The sequence below is a fragment of the Nansenia antarctica genome (assembly GCF_963989245.1).
Source record: "Nansenia antarctica genome assembly, chromosome: 4".
Lineage (NCBI taxonomy): Eukaryota > Metazoa > Chordata > Actinopteri > Argentiniformes > Microstomatidae > Nansenia > Nansenia antarctica.
Window position 1 is genome coordinate 42,312,983 of NC_137689.1, and position 15,967 is coordinate 42,328,949.

The 15,967-nt window shown below is 48.8% G+C and overlaps 1 protein-coding gene across 1 annotated transcript in view; it reads right to left on the reverse strand.

Moving 5' to 3' along the window:
* Positions 1–15,967, reverse strand: part of usp20 (ubiquitin specific peptidase 20) — a 45,463-nt gene that overhangs the window by 17,976 nt on the left and 11,520 nt on the right. Inside the window, exons 10-14 of the mRNA XM_080530267.1 lie at positions 7,748–8,354; positions 5,188–5,349; positions 4,599–4,711; positions 4,100–4,272; positions 10–104 (exon numbers count right to left, since the gene is read on the reverse strand). Of these exons, the coding sequence (XP_080386393.1) occupies positions 10–104; positions 4,100–4,272; positions 4,599–4,711; positions 5,188–5,349; positions 7,748–8,354 (1,150 nt within the window). The remainder of the gene's footprint in view (positions 1–9; positions 105–4,099; positions 4,273–4,598; positions 4,712–5,187; positions 5,350–7,747; positions 8,355–15,967) is intronic.

Genomic DNA, 15,967 nt, shown 5'->3' on the forward strand with positions numbered 1-15,967 from the left:
ACACGTCACCTTTCAGCTCATCAGCAGCGAAGAAGGCAGCGAGGCAGTCCTCCAAGGTTACCATGGGTCCCCAGAACCAGCTGGGGATACAGGAGACCACAAACCTGGGCAGGGGACAAAGACATATTACCCAACTGGCCTACCGGGCCCAGGCCCAGGGGCCCAAGAGCTCAAGGGGCCCTTTGCATTTCTAGTTGCAGGGACGCCGGTCGAATTTTGGGCCCTATGAAAGAATATAGTATTGGGCCCCACCAAAACTAGATCTTATGATAGCATTAGAAGCTCTTTCACACACAGAAATTAGCAGTTTATATGGCATTTCTTTTAAGTGGTTCATGAAGACCCCATTATAAGTTGTTATCCACCCCTGATCTGTCTGAACGGGCCCCCTAAATCATAAAACACATCACTGTATGCTCCTACTGTAACTGGGACAAATGAGATTCCTTATATGAACAAAAAAAACTATTTTGAACAGTTTATAGGGGCTCATGTCTTGAGAAAGAGTGAAGCTTGTGTGGGCTACATTAGGGTTGGATGGTTTTACGGTTAAACCGAAAACCGGGGTTTCTAAAAATAGCAACGTTTTTTACCAAAGATAAAAAAAGAAAAAATTACATTTAATCACAGCATCATAAATTGTTGTATTTAATAAACGCCATAAAAGTGTGTGGTTGAAGATGCTATGAAAGTGATTTTTGTAAACAATGTAATTTGTCAATAAAAAGTCTAAAAAGACATTTCACATGACAGCTTCTCCTCACAACAGAGAAAAAGGGAACAGTGTTGCCGGATTGCGTGTATTCCCGCCCAATTGGGCTACTTATGATCACACTGGGCAGCTTTTAAACTGTGGTTGGAAGGCTGTAGGCTGGAAAACAACCCATCTGGCAACACTGTTAGGGAAGCTATGAGACGCTCTCTTAAAAAAAAGAGAGCATGTGTTACGAGCCCTTCTGAAGACTGAAAAGGTGAACAAGCTTGTTATTCTGGCAAAAAAAACTAGAATAGCCTTACGGACTAAATAGACTAGTCTTGATGCCACTTTCATGCCCACTGTGATGGGGTACATTGCAGAAAGCTACAGTCTGTAGGATACAATACGAATTGTTTTTGGTAGCGCGTATGCCTGAAGAAGGTCTATGATAGTCCGAAAGCTCGCGCAATAACATCGGATGAAGGATCATATGGAAGGAGATCAACTAAGTGACCATCGGAGATAAATCACGGAACTTGTCAACATATTACTACTTCTGGACCCACAACCAAAGACAATCACAGAAGCCAGGTAGGCTTACCTGTGTGTGCGCATTAAGCTGTGTATTAATGGATGATATACGGTTTGCATATTCACGGATGTTTGGCTGATTGATTACCGGTTGAGTTGGTTTTGGAGGGCTGGCATTATCCTGGTTGGGCAGACTCTCAGTGTTGTGTTGTCTAGATGCTGTCAAATAAGGAATCTCCGCTTTGTCTCTTTGAAGTTGCCGCTGCGCTCCTGAGGTGAATATGATGTTTGCTGGTTGAATTTCCTTTCGGTCTATGGATGCGTCTTATATGCACAAATAATTTATTGGAAAGAAATCGCATTCCAGCGACCACTTATATTTGTGAAACTATGAAGTAGTCTAATTGTGTTGCGACTGTGCTTCCTGTGTTTTCGAAATTAATGTATTGTAGTAGTATAATAGGGCTCCATTATTTGAAATTGGCAGCTCAACAATGTCATTTTGAATTCCGGTTAACCGGAAGCCTGTTGGCTTCAATTGAGTGTGGCCTGCCTGCGCTGTAAATCCTGTGTTGTTGAAATACAGGTGAATTTATTTCTAGTTATTGTGCTGTTGGCTTTGAGTGTTCTGCATAAATCCTGTTGAGATGCAGGTGAATGTTGTCTATGTCTTAGGTATGCTGTTGGCATTGTGTTTATGTGCACGGTAAAATGTTGTGTGTGTGCGCTGGGGACGAGGGGGGGCTTTCTACACGTCCAGGCCCAGGGGCCCATTTTTTCATAATCCGTCTATGGGAGAGGAGGGAGGGAGGGAGGGACAGAGGAGGGAGGCTCAGGCTGGGGTGGTCCAGTGGTCTAGCACCGCCGTCTACAGTGCACACATATGACCATGTCGGCATGGGTTTGAATCCTCTTCTCCTTACTTTCCTGTCTATCTTCACTATCTCTATCCAGTAAAATGAAAAATATGAGTGGGACTGCCCTCACTCAGAAAAAAATAACCATTGCTATCTGTTATCTGTTGAACCACATATGTTCCACAGAAGTAGCAGAGAGGAATCTACAGTATGTATCGCTGTGTAACATTACTCAACATCCTGATCCCAACATCCATGATGAGTACATGATACTGATTGTGATAATCGCCTGGACTGTGAATAATAATAATAATAATAATAATAATAATAATAATAATAATAATAATAATAATAATAATAATACTGTAGTTCGGCACTGTGGGGAGTATGTCACCTCTGGCCTGCAGGGGGAGCTGCAGGACGGTTGGTGAAGGGGATGGGGGAGTAATTGGCACCGGCTGATGCCAATTGAGTCCCCATCAGACGGTTTCTTAATGTGTGTTTTTGTTCCCCCCAGGAGTTCAGTAGGAGGAGAGAGAGAGAGAGAGAGAGAGAACCCAGCAAGCTGCGACCGAAAGGGTCGGGCACCACGAAGCGAGTGCATAGCCTACCTGAGCGAGGCTCGGAGGTACCGGCGAGTGGGTGATTACCCGAGCGAGGCTCAGAGCTCACGGCCATACTAGCCTGAATACGCCCTGCGCTCCAGCATCAGAGACAATTGCTTGAAATAAACTGGGCTCCGCCCACTATTACACCCAGCTATTCCTGTTGTCCGGCTCCCTCTGTGCGTGAACCCGTTACAGGCACATATTTGGAGTGAAGCACTTTCACAGGCTGTTGTCAGAGAACAAGGTTGCAATGCGCTCTAAAATCATAATATTCGATAATACCTAATAACCTGCCTACCTCACTGACCTACTCCACCCCTACACCCCTGTACGTGGTCTCCGATCCTCCGACACTGACCTCCTCGTCATACCCCGCACTAGGCCACGCATACTTGGCGACCAAGCCTTTTCTGCTGCTGCACCCAACCCTACCACCAGCCATCCCATGCTCTGATACTCTCAACACATTCAAGACCAGACTCAAGACCCATCTGTTCAGACTCGCCTTCCTACAGCAAGGCGTGAGTCCTGAGGAACATTACTAACCCTAACCCTTCCTACAGCAAGGCGTGAGTCCTGAGGAACATTATTCCCCATAGTTGCCTGAGCTCTTCCAACACATTTTTGGGGGGATCTTGACTATGATTTAAACTTTTTGTATTTTTGTTCTGTATTATTTTTTGTAATTTTTTTTTGTAGTCCCCTCGAGATTATTATGATTATGATTATTATTATTATTATATTGGATACCAGACATTATAATAACGTATCAGACTTTAAATAATCAACTGATACTGCACTAACTAACTAACTAACTAACTAATAATATAAAGTCCAACTCTGCAAATTGCACATTAGATAGGTGAAACAGTTTTAATGAAATGCAGTTCACCTATCCCATTTCAAATGTACTGTTTTTACTACTACATGAGTCTATGCATTTTCCAGTTTAGTTGCACACTTAGGCCCTATCCCATTTCCCTTTTTTACCCCTACCCCTCATTTTGGAGTCCCACTCGCTTTTCGGCTTGCCCCTCAGAAGAGTCACAAGGGGAAGTGGGTGATTAAGAACAGTGCAACAACTTTTCTTTCGTTTTCTTCCTGCTTGTTTTCCTCATTCCACTATCGTACCGATAATTCGCAAGGCATTCTGGGATTTCAGAACACTTCGATTGGGGCTCTCTTCGGAATCTGCATCTTAAAAACCTCATTTTGGAGGGCTGTACTAGCCCTACCACTTGGCCCTACCCCTACATGAAAACAAGACTTGGGACACCCCTACCCTACATGTGAACGCACAAAATGGAGGGGTAGGGCTAAAACGGAGGGCCAAGGTGGTGAAATGGGATAGGGCCTTACTCTAAGCCTAGCCCTTATCATGGCTCTATATCTGTCCTAGCCCTGACCTGCGGATGGAGTCCATGATGTAGGTGATCCAGCCCTGGGAACCATAGCTGTCTGGAAACACGCCTGTCTTGGCTGGAAGGTTCTGGTGGATGGATGAATGCAGCTTGGCCAGGTCCTCTTTGCCTGGGATGGGCAGGGACAGGTCCTGGAACGTCTCCACTGTGGTTGAAACCTGCCAGGGAGGAGAGGGGAGGGGAGGGGAGGGGAGGAGAGGAGAGGAGAAGGGAGGGGTGGGGAGGAGGGGGGGAGGAGAGGAGAGGAGAGGAGAGGAGAGATGACCAGACGACTACACCTGTCTACAGTGTGAACTATGACATAACAACGCTTATTAAGTGGCATTATTGCCAACTGTTGCAATTGAAAAAATAGGCATTTATAATCCTTGTACTGTGCATACCTGTAACGAAATAAGGTTTAGTTGAGCTACTGTCGCATTGAAACTATGTAAGGTATGTAAGTGGCGCCCCCTGGTGTTAGCAGACGTAGAGCACAGCTCACCCTGTCGCAGGTCAGACACTGGACCAGACTGAGGATGGAGCCGTCAAAGATGTCAGAGATCACGCTGCGGAAGCACGACTGCTTCTTCTTTCTGGCACCAAAGAGGAGCTGGGCTGCAGAGGAGGATTATGGGAAACGGAGTCAAGAATGTCAAATGGCAGTCTACGATACTACTGTTTCGCTACTGGCAATTGTTACCACGATGATCAGGTCAGATTAGATTAGATTCAACCTTCATGTCATTGCACAGAGTGCAAAAAAAAAATTGCTCTAGGCACGGGGTCAGCCATAGTCAGCGCCCCTGGAGCAATTAAGGGGTTAAGTAGCTTGCTCAAGGGCACAATGCCAGTGGTAGGCACCTTAGATAACGATGCCAGCCTAACCCTCCAGTCACCAGCTCACATGCAGACCCCCCTCTCCTGAGGCGGGAGGATCGAACCGGCAAACTTCCGATAGGCTCGCCTCCGATGGCCTCTCTAACCTCCAGGCTATACCTGCCTTTAGTTGAGTGACTGTGTGTGTGTGTGTGTGTGTGTGTGTGTGTGTGTGTGTGTGTGAAACGGGAGGCTCGCTCCAGAAACTTCCATACCTTTCTTGAGGGAGTAGACGGGGGGCCCTGCAGAGCGGAGGGGGCTGGAGCGAGGAGGGGGGCCGGGGGCCAGCTTGGGGTGCAGCTCCTGGACAGACCGGACAGGGCTGCAGGGCCGAGACCGGGGGAGCCTCTGCCGCATCAACGCTTCGTTGTCCGGCTCTAGAACAGAGGCGTAGAGAGAGAGAGTCAGGGTCTAGAACAGAGGCGTAGAGAGAGAGAGAGTCAGGGTCTAGAACAGAGGCGTAGAGAGAGAGTCAGGGTCTAGAACAGAGGCGTAGAGAGAGAGAGAGTCAGGGTCTAGAACAGAGGCGTAGAGAGAGAGAGTCAGAGTCTAGAACAGAGGCGTAGAGAGAGAGAGTCAGGGTCTAGAACTGAGGTGTAGAGAGAGAGAGAGTCAGGGTCTAGAACAGAGGCATAAAGAGAGAGAGAGAGTCAGGGTCTAGAACAGAGGCATAGAGAGAGAGAGAGTCAGGGTCTAGAACAGAGGCCTAGAGAGAGAGAGAGTCAGGGTCTAGAACAGAGGCCTAGAGAGAGAGAGAGTCAGGGTCTAGAACAGAGGCATAGAGAGAGAGTCAGGGTCTAGAACAGAGGCGTAGAGAGAGAGTCAGGGTCTAGAACAGAGGCGTAGAGAGAGAGAGAGAGTCAGGGTCTAGAACAGAGGCGTAGAGAGAGAGAGAGAGAGAGAGAGAGAGAGAGAGAGTCAGGGTCTAGAACAGAGGCGTAGAGAGAGAGAGAGAGAGAGAGAGTCAGGGTCTAGAACAGAGGCGTAGAGAGAGAGAGAGAGTCAGGGTCTAGAACAGAGGCGTAGAGAGAGAGAGAGAGTCAGGGTCTAGAACAGAGGCGTAGAGAGAGAGAGAGAGTCAGGGTCTAGAACAGAGGCGTAGAGAGAGAGTCAGGGTCTAGAACAGAGGCGTAGAGAGAGAGTCAGGGTCTAGAACAGAGGCATAGAGAGAGAGTCAGGGTCTAGAACAGGTGTAAAGAGAGAGAGAGTAGGGTCTAGAACAGAGGCGTAGAGAGAGAGAGAGAGTCAGGGTCTAGAACAGAGGCGTAGAGAGAGAGAGAGTCAGGGTCTCGAACAGAGGCGTAGAGAGAGAGAGAGAGTCAGGGTCTAGAACAGAGGCATAGAGAGAGAGAGAGAGAGAGTCAGGGTCTATAACAGAGGCATAGAGAGAGAGAGAGTCAGGGTCTAGAACAGAGGCATAGAGAGAGTCAGGGTCTAAAACAGAGGCGTAGAGAGAGAGAGAGAGAGAGAGTCAGGGTCTATAACAGAGGCATAGAGAGAGTCAGGGTCTAAAACAGAGGCGTAGAGAGAGAGAGAGAGAGAGAGAGAGAGAGTCAGGGTCTAGCACAGAGGCATAGAGAGAGAGAGAGAGTCAGGGTCTAGAACAGAGGCGTAGAGAGAGCGAGAGTCAGGGTCTCGAACAGAGGCGTAGAGAGAGAGAGAGTCAGGGTCTAGAACAGAGGCGTAGAGAGAGAGAGAGTCAGGTTCGAGAACAGAGGCATAGAGAGAGAGTCAGGGTCTCGAACAGAGGCATAGAGAGAGAGAGAGTCAGGGTCTAGAACAGAGGCATAGAGAGAGAGAGAGTCAGGGTCTAGAACAGAGGCATAGAGAGAGAGAGAGAGAGAGAGAGTCAGGGTCTATAACAGAGGCATAGAGAGAGAGAGAGTCAGGGTCTAGAACAGAGGCATAGAGAGAGTCAGGGTCTAAAACAGAGGCGTAGAGAGAGAGAGAGAGAGAGAGTCAGGGTCTATAACAGAGGCATAGAGAGAGTCAGGGTCTAAAACAGAGGCGTAGAGAGAGAGAGAGAGAGAGTCAGGGTCTAGCACAGAGGCATAGAGAGAGAGAGAGAGAGTCAGGGTCTAGAACAGAGGCGTAGAGAGAGCGAGAGTCAGGGTCTCGAACAGAGGCGTAGAGAGAGAGAGAGTCAGGGTCTAGAACAGAGGCGTAGAGAGAGAGAGAGTCAGGGTCTAGAACAGAGGCGTAGAGAGAGAGAGAGTCAGGTTCGAGAACAGAGGCATAGAGAGAGAGTCAGGGTCTCGAACAGAGGCGTAGAGAGAGCGAGAGTCAGGGTCTAGAACAGAGGCGTAGAGAGAGAGAGAGTCAGGTTCGAGAACAGAGGCATAGAGAGAGAGTCAGGGTCTAGAACAGAGGCGTAGAGAGAGAGAGAGAGAGTCAGGGTCTAGAACAGAGGTGTAGAGAGAGAGAGAGTCAGGGTCTAGAACAGAGGCGTAGAGAGAGAGAGAGAGAATCAGGATCTAGAACAGAGGCGTAGAGAGAGAGAGAGAGAGTCAGGGTCTAGAACAGAGAGGGAGGGAGAGAGAGAGAGAGAGAGAGAGAGAGAGAGAGAGAGAGAGAGAGTCAGGGTCGTCCGACGTTAAACATATCTGACCATGAGAACATCTTCAGACTAGGGAGCGTCAAACCAATCGAACGACTTTTCTTTTTCGAACGCGTACACCAAACTTTTAGGTCGGACCGTCCGTACACCAAACTTTTACGTCGGACCGTCCGTTCAGCGAACTCTTATGATTCATTAGATCATGGTTGTTCTATTACCTGGGGCATTGCTGCTTCGTGCTTGTCCTGTGGCCTGGGTCTGGGCCTGGGTCTGGGTCTGAGCCTGGGTCTGAGCCTGGGTCTGGGCCTGGCTCTGAGCCTGGGTCTGGGTCTGGGTCTGAGGGTCAGGGGGGGTTCCCTCCTCCTCCTTGGCCGCCCTCTCAGGAGCCCCCCCCTCGGCGGTGGCGGCCGTGTCGACGTCCGCATCCTCGTCCATTTCCTGGGAGCCTCCGTGGAGGGGGGACCCTGACACCCTCCTCTCCTTCAGCCTCTCTTTCTCCGAGATGGGCCCTCCCCCGACCCCCCTGACCCCCACACCCGCTGCTGCCGCCGCCACCCCCCGCGCCCCCCCAACCAGACACTCGTCCTGGATGAGCAGCAGCTCTGCCTCCCCTCCCCCCCGCCCCCCTCCCTCCCCCCGGTCGCTGCTGGAGCCCGAGTCGCAGGACAAGAACTCGTCCTCGGAGGGCGAGCGCTCGCCGTCCCTCCTCTCCTCCCCCCCCTCGCCCTCCACCCCGCCCTCCCCCCCACCCCCGCACTCCGTCAGGGGCTCCTTCAGCTCCTCATGGAGCTGGTCCATCAGACAACGCAGGAACTCCTGAGTGTCCTACACACACCAACACACAGACGCAGGGGAAGAAGTGTGTGACTGTCCTACAAGCACGGGGACTTGAAGAGAGGGAGGGGGGAGTGTAGTAGGGGTCGTACTGATAGAGAGGATGTGTGTGTGCGTGTGTGAGTGTGTGTGTGTGTGTGCGTGAGAGGGGGTTTGTGAGAGAGACAGGGGGAATGACTGTATGAGGTGCCGTGTAGGCCATAATTCAAACTTGCCTCTCACATACACATATTGTGGGGGAAATAAGTATTTCACCCTCTGCTGATTTTGTGAGTTTACCCCCTTACAAAGAAATGAACAGTCTATAATATTAATGGCAGGTTCATTTTAACAGTGAGAGACAGAATATGAAAGAAAATCCCAGAAAATCCCATAATATGAAAAAAAAATATATATATTTGTGTTTTATTGAGTAAAATAATTATTTCACCCCCTACCAACTAGCAATAATTCTGGCTCCCACAGACCGGTTATGTGATCATGAGGCACACAGATTAGATTGGAATCAATCCACCATGGGCAAAGAGTTGTCTAAGGAATCGGGCATGCACAGACGTAACTGAATATTCCGAAAAGGGTCATATGCCGCTTAAAGCCGAGTACACACTAGACGATTTTAACCCCGATTTAGCTGTCGCCGACCAGTTTTTGCGGTCGGCGACAAAATCCTCCAGTCGTTGCAAACCCGGGGACGCGCCGTCTCCGACGCTCGTTTAATGTGACAGGCTCAGAGACGCAATCGGAGGACTGCCGATCCCGTCGGAGGGGCCGTCGCAGGGCTCCAGATCTTTTCAAACATGTTTCATTTTATCGGCCGACGGAATCTACATTCTGCTAGTCTGACATGGGCAACGACCTGTGTGGACAGCACAGCCAATGAGAGGTCGAGGAAATGCAGCGCGGAGGAGGCGTGAAAGTAGAAATGGCTATTTATATAATAGTAAATAGCCTATTATATAAATAGCCATATATGTATATATATGTATATATTACATATAGTAATATGGCTATTTTGTAGTAGAAATTAGCTCCATCTTTTTTTGACAGCTGTCAACGCCTCGTCATCATGTGCTGATATCGCGACACTACAGCTTGGCGAATCGTCCTGACCAAGTGAAGAATCGTGTAGTCTGTGAGCCCCCGTCGCTGCCACATCCTGTAGTCTGCGCTGTGCTGCGACGTCTGCGCGCCGCTGCGACGCGGACACCAGCACGACGGTCGTTTAGTGTGAGAGGCTCAGCGATGTTACAACTTGAAAAGTCGTCTAGTGTGTAGCCGCCTTAAGGTGTTTACATGTCACAATATTCAGATTCTAACAGGCATATGCCAGGGGTCTTAATCAGAATATTGCTGAATCGGAATATGGCCTTAAGCGGGTTTGGTACGTGTTTACTAGGGGTGTAACGGATCACGGATAATCCATATTATCCGTAATGTGATGCATGTGTACCGCGGATCAATTGCAAAATTTAAACAAGTAATAATATGACTTAATATTAGTTAATATCTCTTGTAAATCACAATGTAGAGTTGCCATGAAAAGATAGACGCGACAGTTGTGTGCTTTGTTTTACTCTAAGCACAATGAGAGGTTGAAAATGCAAAAAAATAAGAATCCGTTGTTTACTCACTACACGTGAAGCTGGGAAGCCACAACAACAAGGCTTCGTTCGTAAATTCGCCCTGGAATCTGATCAGCATTCAAGGAACGCCTCTTGTCCAATCAAATTACTTGGTCCCTTTATGACGTCGGACCCAGTGTGCGCTCCAGCGCTTTCAAAGCGAATTAACGAACGCGGCCCAAGTGTATCATGGCGAGCTAGTTACGTTGTTCGGCGGAGAAGAACTCGAAATGCCTCCCTCGCCATTTAAATCCCATGTATGGGAGCACTTTGGCTTCTCTGTCAATTATGACGGGAGGCACGAAAAAGGTAGCTCGACAACTTCTGATAATGTAGCCATTTTTTTCATACCATGTTCAAAGAAAGGGTTCACTTTATTATTTAGTTAAAAGTGACATAAAACATGTGTATTCGTCTGCTTTAAAGAGCCCAGTGATTCACTGCTGCAACCAGGCTCCTCCTCCCTCTCTCATATTGCACTATAATTTAAGTTGAATGTGTATTTCTGCCAGGGAAGTCTGGCTGGCGGCAGGAAAGACTGCACCCGGGGTGGCGGGGCTAGTTACCCTTTAAACACATCCTTGTAGCCTTGCTACAGGGACTCCCCAAACTAACTACAAGCAGAATAAGGAAAAAACAACCCGGTGGTCCACCGAGAGGCGGGATGGAAGATGGACCAATCAGGACAGATAACACGGTAACGACTGGAACGGCAACGACTAACGATCAAAGGATCCTGAGAGAATGCAGCTGTGGGTGGTCCAAAGTAACAACCTACTTGGGCCTGCGGATCCACCAGGGGAGGACAAAATGCGGCGGCAGCTACCAGATGCAAGCTTGCACTGCGCCAGCAGGTCAGACAAGGAGGAATCAGAGCCAGGTTGAGCACCACAGTGCTACTGATCCCACCATTGCATCCGGTGAGAGAGAGCAAGAACAGCCTCCCCAGCAGGATTTGCAACCACATCTGCACGACCCACAACAGGAGCATCAGAGCAGAACGTCAGGTAGAGAATCCACCATAGAAACCCCAGAGAAGCCAGACCGGAAACCCAAGGTCAAGTGGCCAAAGGCCAGCGACAAGGATTCATGGAGAAGCTTCGACGAAAGCTTACATACCACCCTCCAGAACAGTCTAAGAGGCAGCGTAACGTCTAAGCTGAACATCTTCGGCCATATCATCTATGAGGAAGGCAAGGGAAGATTTGGAGAGATGCCTCAGAGGAGGACCGTTCCCAGGCAGAGCGGGAGGCGGGAGAGAGAAATCCTCCAGCTGGTAAAGGAGCGGCGACGTTTGCGGAAGGCATGGAGGAGAGCTGAGGAAGAGAAGAAGGAGGGCTTGCAGAACCTCTGGAGTCAGATCAGAACCAGACTCACCCACCTGAGGCAAGCTGAACGGATCAGGAAGTGTAGAAGCAACAAGGAAAAGGCAAGGACGAACTTCTTCCGGGACCGGTTCAAGTACGCCCGGGGTTTGCTTGAGGAGAAGAAATCGGGAAAGCTGCAGACCACCGAGCAGGAGCTGGAGGAACACATCAAGGACCAGCTCAGTGACAGCCAAAAGGAGAGTCCCCTTGGTTCCCCAGGGCACGTACCGCTCCCACCCGAGCCCTCTTCTCAGTTTGACACCACTCCCCCCAGATGGTCTGAAGTTAAGCAGGTGGTGGAGCATGCGAGAGCTGCATCTGCACCCGGACCAAATGGCGTCTCCTATAGGGTATACAAGAACTGCCCAAGGACCCTGAAGCTTTTGTGGAGACTAATGGGCATTGCCTGGAAAACAGAATCCATCCCTTCAGCATGGAGCAGAGCAGTCACTACCTTCATCCCGAAAGAGAAAGACTCCCATAACATCAGCCAATTCAGAGGCATAGCCTTATTGAATGTGGAGGGGAAGATTTTCTTCTCAGTGATGGCAAAGCGCATGACCAGCTACCTCCTGGCAAACAACTACATCGACACCAGCTGTCAGAAGGCAGGCGTCCCAGGATTTCCTGGCTGCGTGGAGCACTCAGCTGTGATCTGGGAACAGATCCAGCCAGCGAAGCGGAGCAAATCAGACCTGCACGTCGTTTGGCTGGACCTTGAAAATGCATATGGGTCTGTTCCCCACCAGCTCATCCACTTTGCCCTCAAATTCTTCCACATACCACCGTGCATCCAGAGCCTAGTAGCAACCTACTTTAACAACTTCCATGTATGCTACACAACCCAGGAGTTCTCAACGTGTTGGCACCAGCTGGAGAAAGGGATAGCGATGGGTTGTTCGATCTCCCCCATCCTTTTCACAGCAGCGTTTGAGATCATCCTAATCGGCGGAAGACAGATGGTCCGAGGAGTCAGATCCCAGTCAGGTCTGCGACTCCCAGCCCTACGGAGCTATATGGATGATGTCACCACACTCCTTCAGACAGCAGCATGCACAGCAAGACTTCTGAAGAGGTTTGAGGAGCTCCTAACATGGGCCCGGATGAGGATAAAACCAACTAAGTCCCGCAGTCTCTCAATCAGAAAAGGAGCCCGGAATGACAACATCTCTTTCTCAGTCGATGGCGAGAAGATCCCGCTGCTAGTGGACCATCCTGTGCGAAGCCTCGGAAGGCTTTACACGGCTGACCTTTCTGACAAGCACATGGCTTCTTCCGTCACTTCCCAGCTCTTGGACGGCCTGAAGAAGATCGACCAAAGCCTCCTGCCAGGGAAATTCAAGGTGTGGTGTTACCAGTTCACCTTATACCAACGTCTCATGTGGCCCCTGAAGTTGTGTGACATCACTTTAACAACAGTGCTGAAGTTGGACTCAAAAGCCAACAACTACATCCGCAAGTGGCTGGGCCTTCCCCGCTGCCTCTCCAATACAGCGCTGTTTGGAAGAACCACACTGAAGCTCCCACTGAAATCCATCAGCCTGGGCTATAAACAGGAGAAGGTGAGACTCGTGTTCGAGCTGAGAGACTCACCGACCCGCTTGTCCAACACAGCAAGGCCCAGGTTTGCACAGGACGCAAGTGGGATGCCACGCAGGCAGTTGACCAGGCCATCAATCGCTTGAAACACCAGGAGATCGTCGGGGTGCTGCAGCCAGGCAGGACTGGTTTTGGATGGGGATCAGCACCCAAGATGTGGTCCAAGGCAACGAGGAAGGAAAGGAAAGATCTAGTGATCTCCGAAGTCGTAAAGATCGAAGAGGAGTGCTACAAAATCAGAGCCGTGGGCCAACAACAGCAAGGAAGGTGGACAACGTGGGAGGCTGTGATCAACAGAGCCATTACATGGAAGGATATGTGGAGGCTGCCCCAAGCAAGGCTGAGCTTCTCGATCAGGGCCACCTACGACACCCTTCCCAGTTCCCGGAACCTGCACCTCTGGTACGGCACAGAGGAGACCTGCCAACTCTGCAACGCCAACAACCCAAACTTGCGGCACATCCTCTCTGGATGCAAGGCGGCACTGACGCAGGGTCGGTACAGATGGCGGCACGACTGGGTGCTGTGCAAACTAGCGAAATTCTGGAAGCACGCAGACTGGAATCAAACAAGAGCAGCCCAGTCACATCACAGCAGCGGATCCAGTTTGTCCGGCAAGGGGGAGAAAGTCAGGGCAGCAGCACGAAGCAGTGGTCCTTCCTGTCTCCTGGAGGAGAGTGGAACATGAGAGCTGACCTCGATCGACAGCTGAAGTTCCCACACGAGATCACATCAACCTCCCTTCGGCCAGATGTCGTACTCTGGTCCACCCCGATGAGGACAGTCATCATGGCGGAGCTGACCGTTTCATGGGAAGAGGGGATGGAGGCTGCCTTCGAGAGAAAGAAGGAAAAGTACACAGACTTGGCAGCTGCATGCTCGCAAGCAGGGTGGAGGGCAGTCACCTATCCTGTGGAAGTTGGGTGCAGAGGCTACACAGGAACATCTACACAGCGGCTCCTGAGGTCGCTGGGGATCACAGGATCCAAGCTGAGAAAGGCGCTCAAAGACCTGGCGGAGGAGGCTGAACAAGGGAGCTTCTGGCTCTGGCTCAGAAGAAAGGACAAGGCGTGGGGGAAAGAAGGATCCTAGGGCTGGCTGCAGGGAGTGGCAGGGAGACGTCCCTGTCACTGCTCCACCACCTCGAGATGTTCCGGGATTAAAGGAGCGAAACATCAGTAAAGGGTGGCTCCCGGCTGACGACCCTGCAGTCAGCCCACTGGCACCGTCGGAGGTGCGACAGGCAGCAATGCCCAGCAGGTATACCCACCTGTGCTTTCACCACAGGGCCGTCCAGGCCCTAAACACAGCAAAGACCTAAGTTCTGGGCCCTGGACAGTCTGGACGGATTGTATGGCAGCTGCTGGACTGAAAAAATCAGGTGTAGTGCTGAGGCACAAACATGTCCATTTCAAGCCTGCAAACTGTGACACTTTAAATAACGTGAAACAATACTATTGTGCAATATGACAACCCTAGTCGTCTATCTGTACAGTATAGTACAGTGGATTGTGTACATAGCCTTTATTTATGTAAACCAGCTCCTTCCCTTCTTGTGATTTTTTTTAAAAAGTGTTTTTTTTTCCCCTTTTCCTAACACCAGGGGAGCCACCCCTCCTAAATTTCGTTGTTTGGTACCTGTACTGTAGCAATGACAATAAAGTGCATTCATTCATTCATTCATTCATTCATTCATCAGTATAATATGTCATGTTTGAGTGTAGAATATATTATATATATATATATATATATATATATATATTACCAGTTTTGACATCTTGAATGTTGTTGTTGTTTTTTTCACATAATAAAAGTGGTGTTTTTACAGAATTCAAGGAAAAAGCAGTTTTTATAAAAATAAAAATGTTTTGTGTTGATTCGAAAAATTATCCGATCCGTGACTCAAAAAGCATGATCCGATCCGATCCGTGAGTTAGGTGATCTGTTACACCCCTAGTGTTTACATGAGAAAATGGAGGGAGCTGAAGCTTCGAGTTCCCAAGCTACAACCTCCAAACCTTAAGGATTTGGAGAGGATCTGCAAAGAGGAGTGGGCCAAAATCCCTCCTGGGATCTGCGCAAACTTGGTGACCAACTACAAGAAACGTCTGACCACAGTGCTTGCCAACAAGGGTTTCTCCACCACGTACTGAGAGAATGTTTTGCTAGGGGGTGAAACACTTATTTTCCTCAATAAAACACAAATAGCTTTTTTTTTAAAAATCATATAATGTGATTTTCTAGGATTTAAAAAAAATATTCTGTCTCTCATTGTTAAAATGAACCTGCCATTAAAATGATAGACTGTTCAGTTCTTTGTAAGGGGGTAAACTCACAAAATCAGCAGAATAGGTGAAATACTTATTTTCCTGACTGTCTTCGGTCTTTCTCTTCTCTTGCATTCAGTACTGAACCTCTCACACGCCTAGAATGCTCTCACATTCAGCTGAACTTCCCTCAAACACATATAAAAGCTCTTACATACTACTAAATGCTCACACGCACACATGAAGAGCTCTCACATTTACTAGTGAACCTCTCACACATGCAAATAAAAGCTATCACATAACAGTGAAATGCTCACACACATACACATTTTTCATTCACATAACTTCAAAGTTCTCACACGCATACATTTTTATGTCACATACAACCAAAATGTGGGTTTCATATAGGCCATATACGGTTTTCCATAAGCTTCTATTTGAAACATTCAAACTATTTTTGTGTATGTGTGCGCATTACAGTGATGTGTGTGACATCCTGTTATATGTGTGATATGGTACCTTATGTGTGTGAGCTGAAGACTTGTTTTGTCATTGTTTACATTTCAGTCTTATATGAAATAAAAATGTATGCGTGTGTGAGAATTTTTAAGTTATGTGAAAGAAACATGTATGCGTGTGAGAGCTCTTCATGTGTGCGTGTGAGCATTTAAGTAGTATGTAAGAGCTTTTATATGTGTGTGTGAGAGAAGTTCAGTTGAATGTGAGAGCATTCTAGGCGTGTGTGAGAG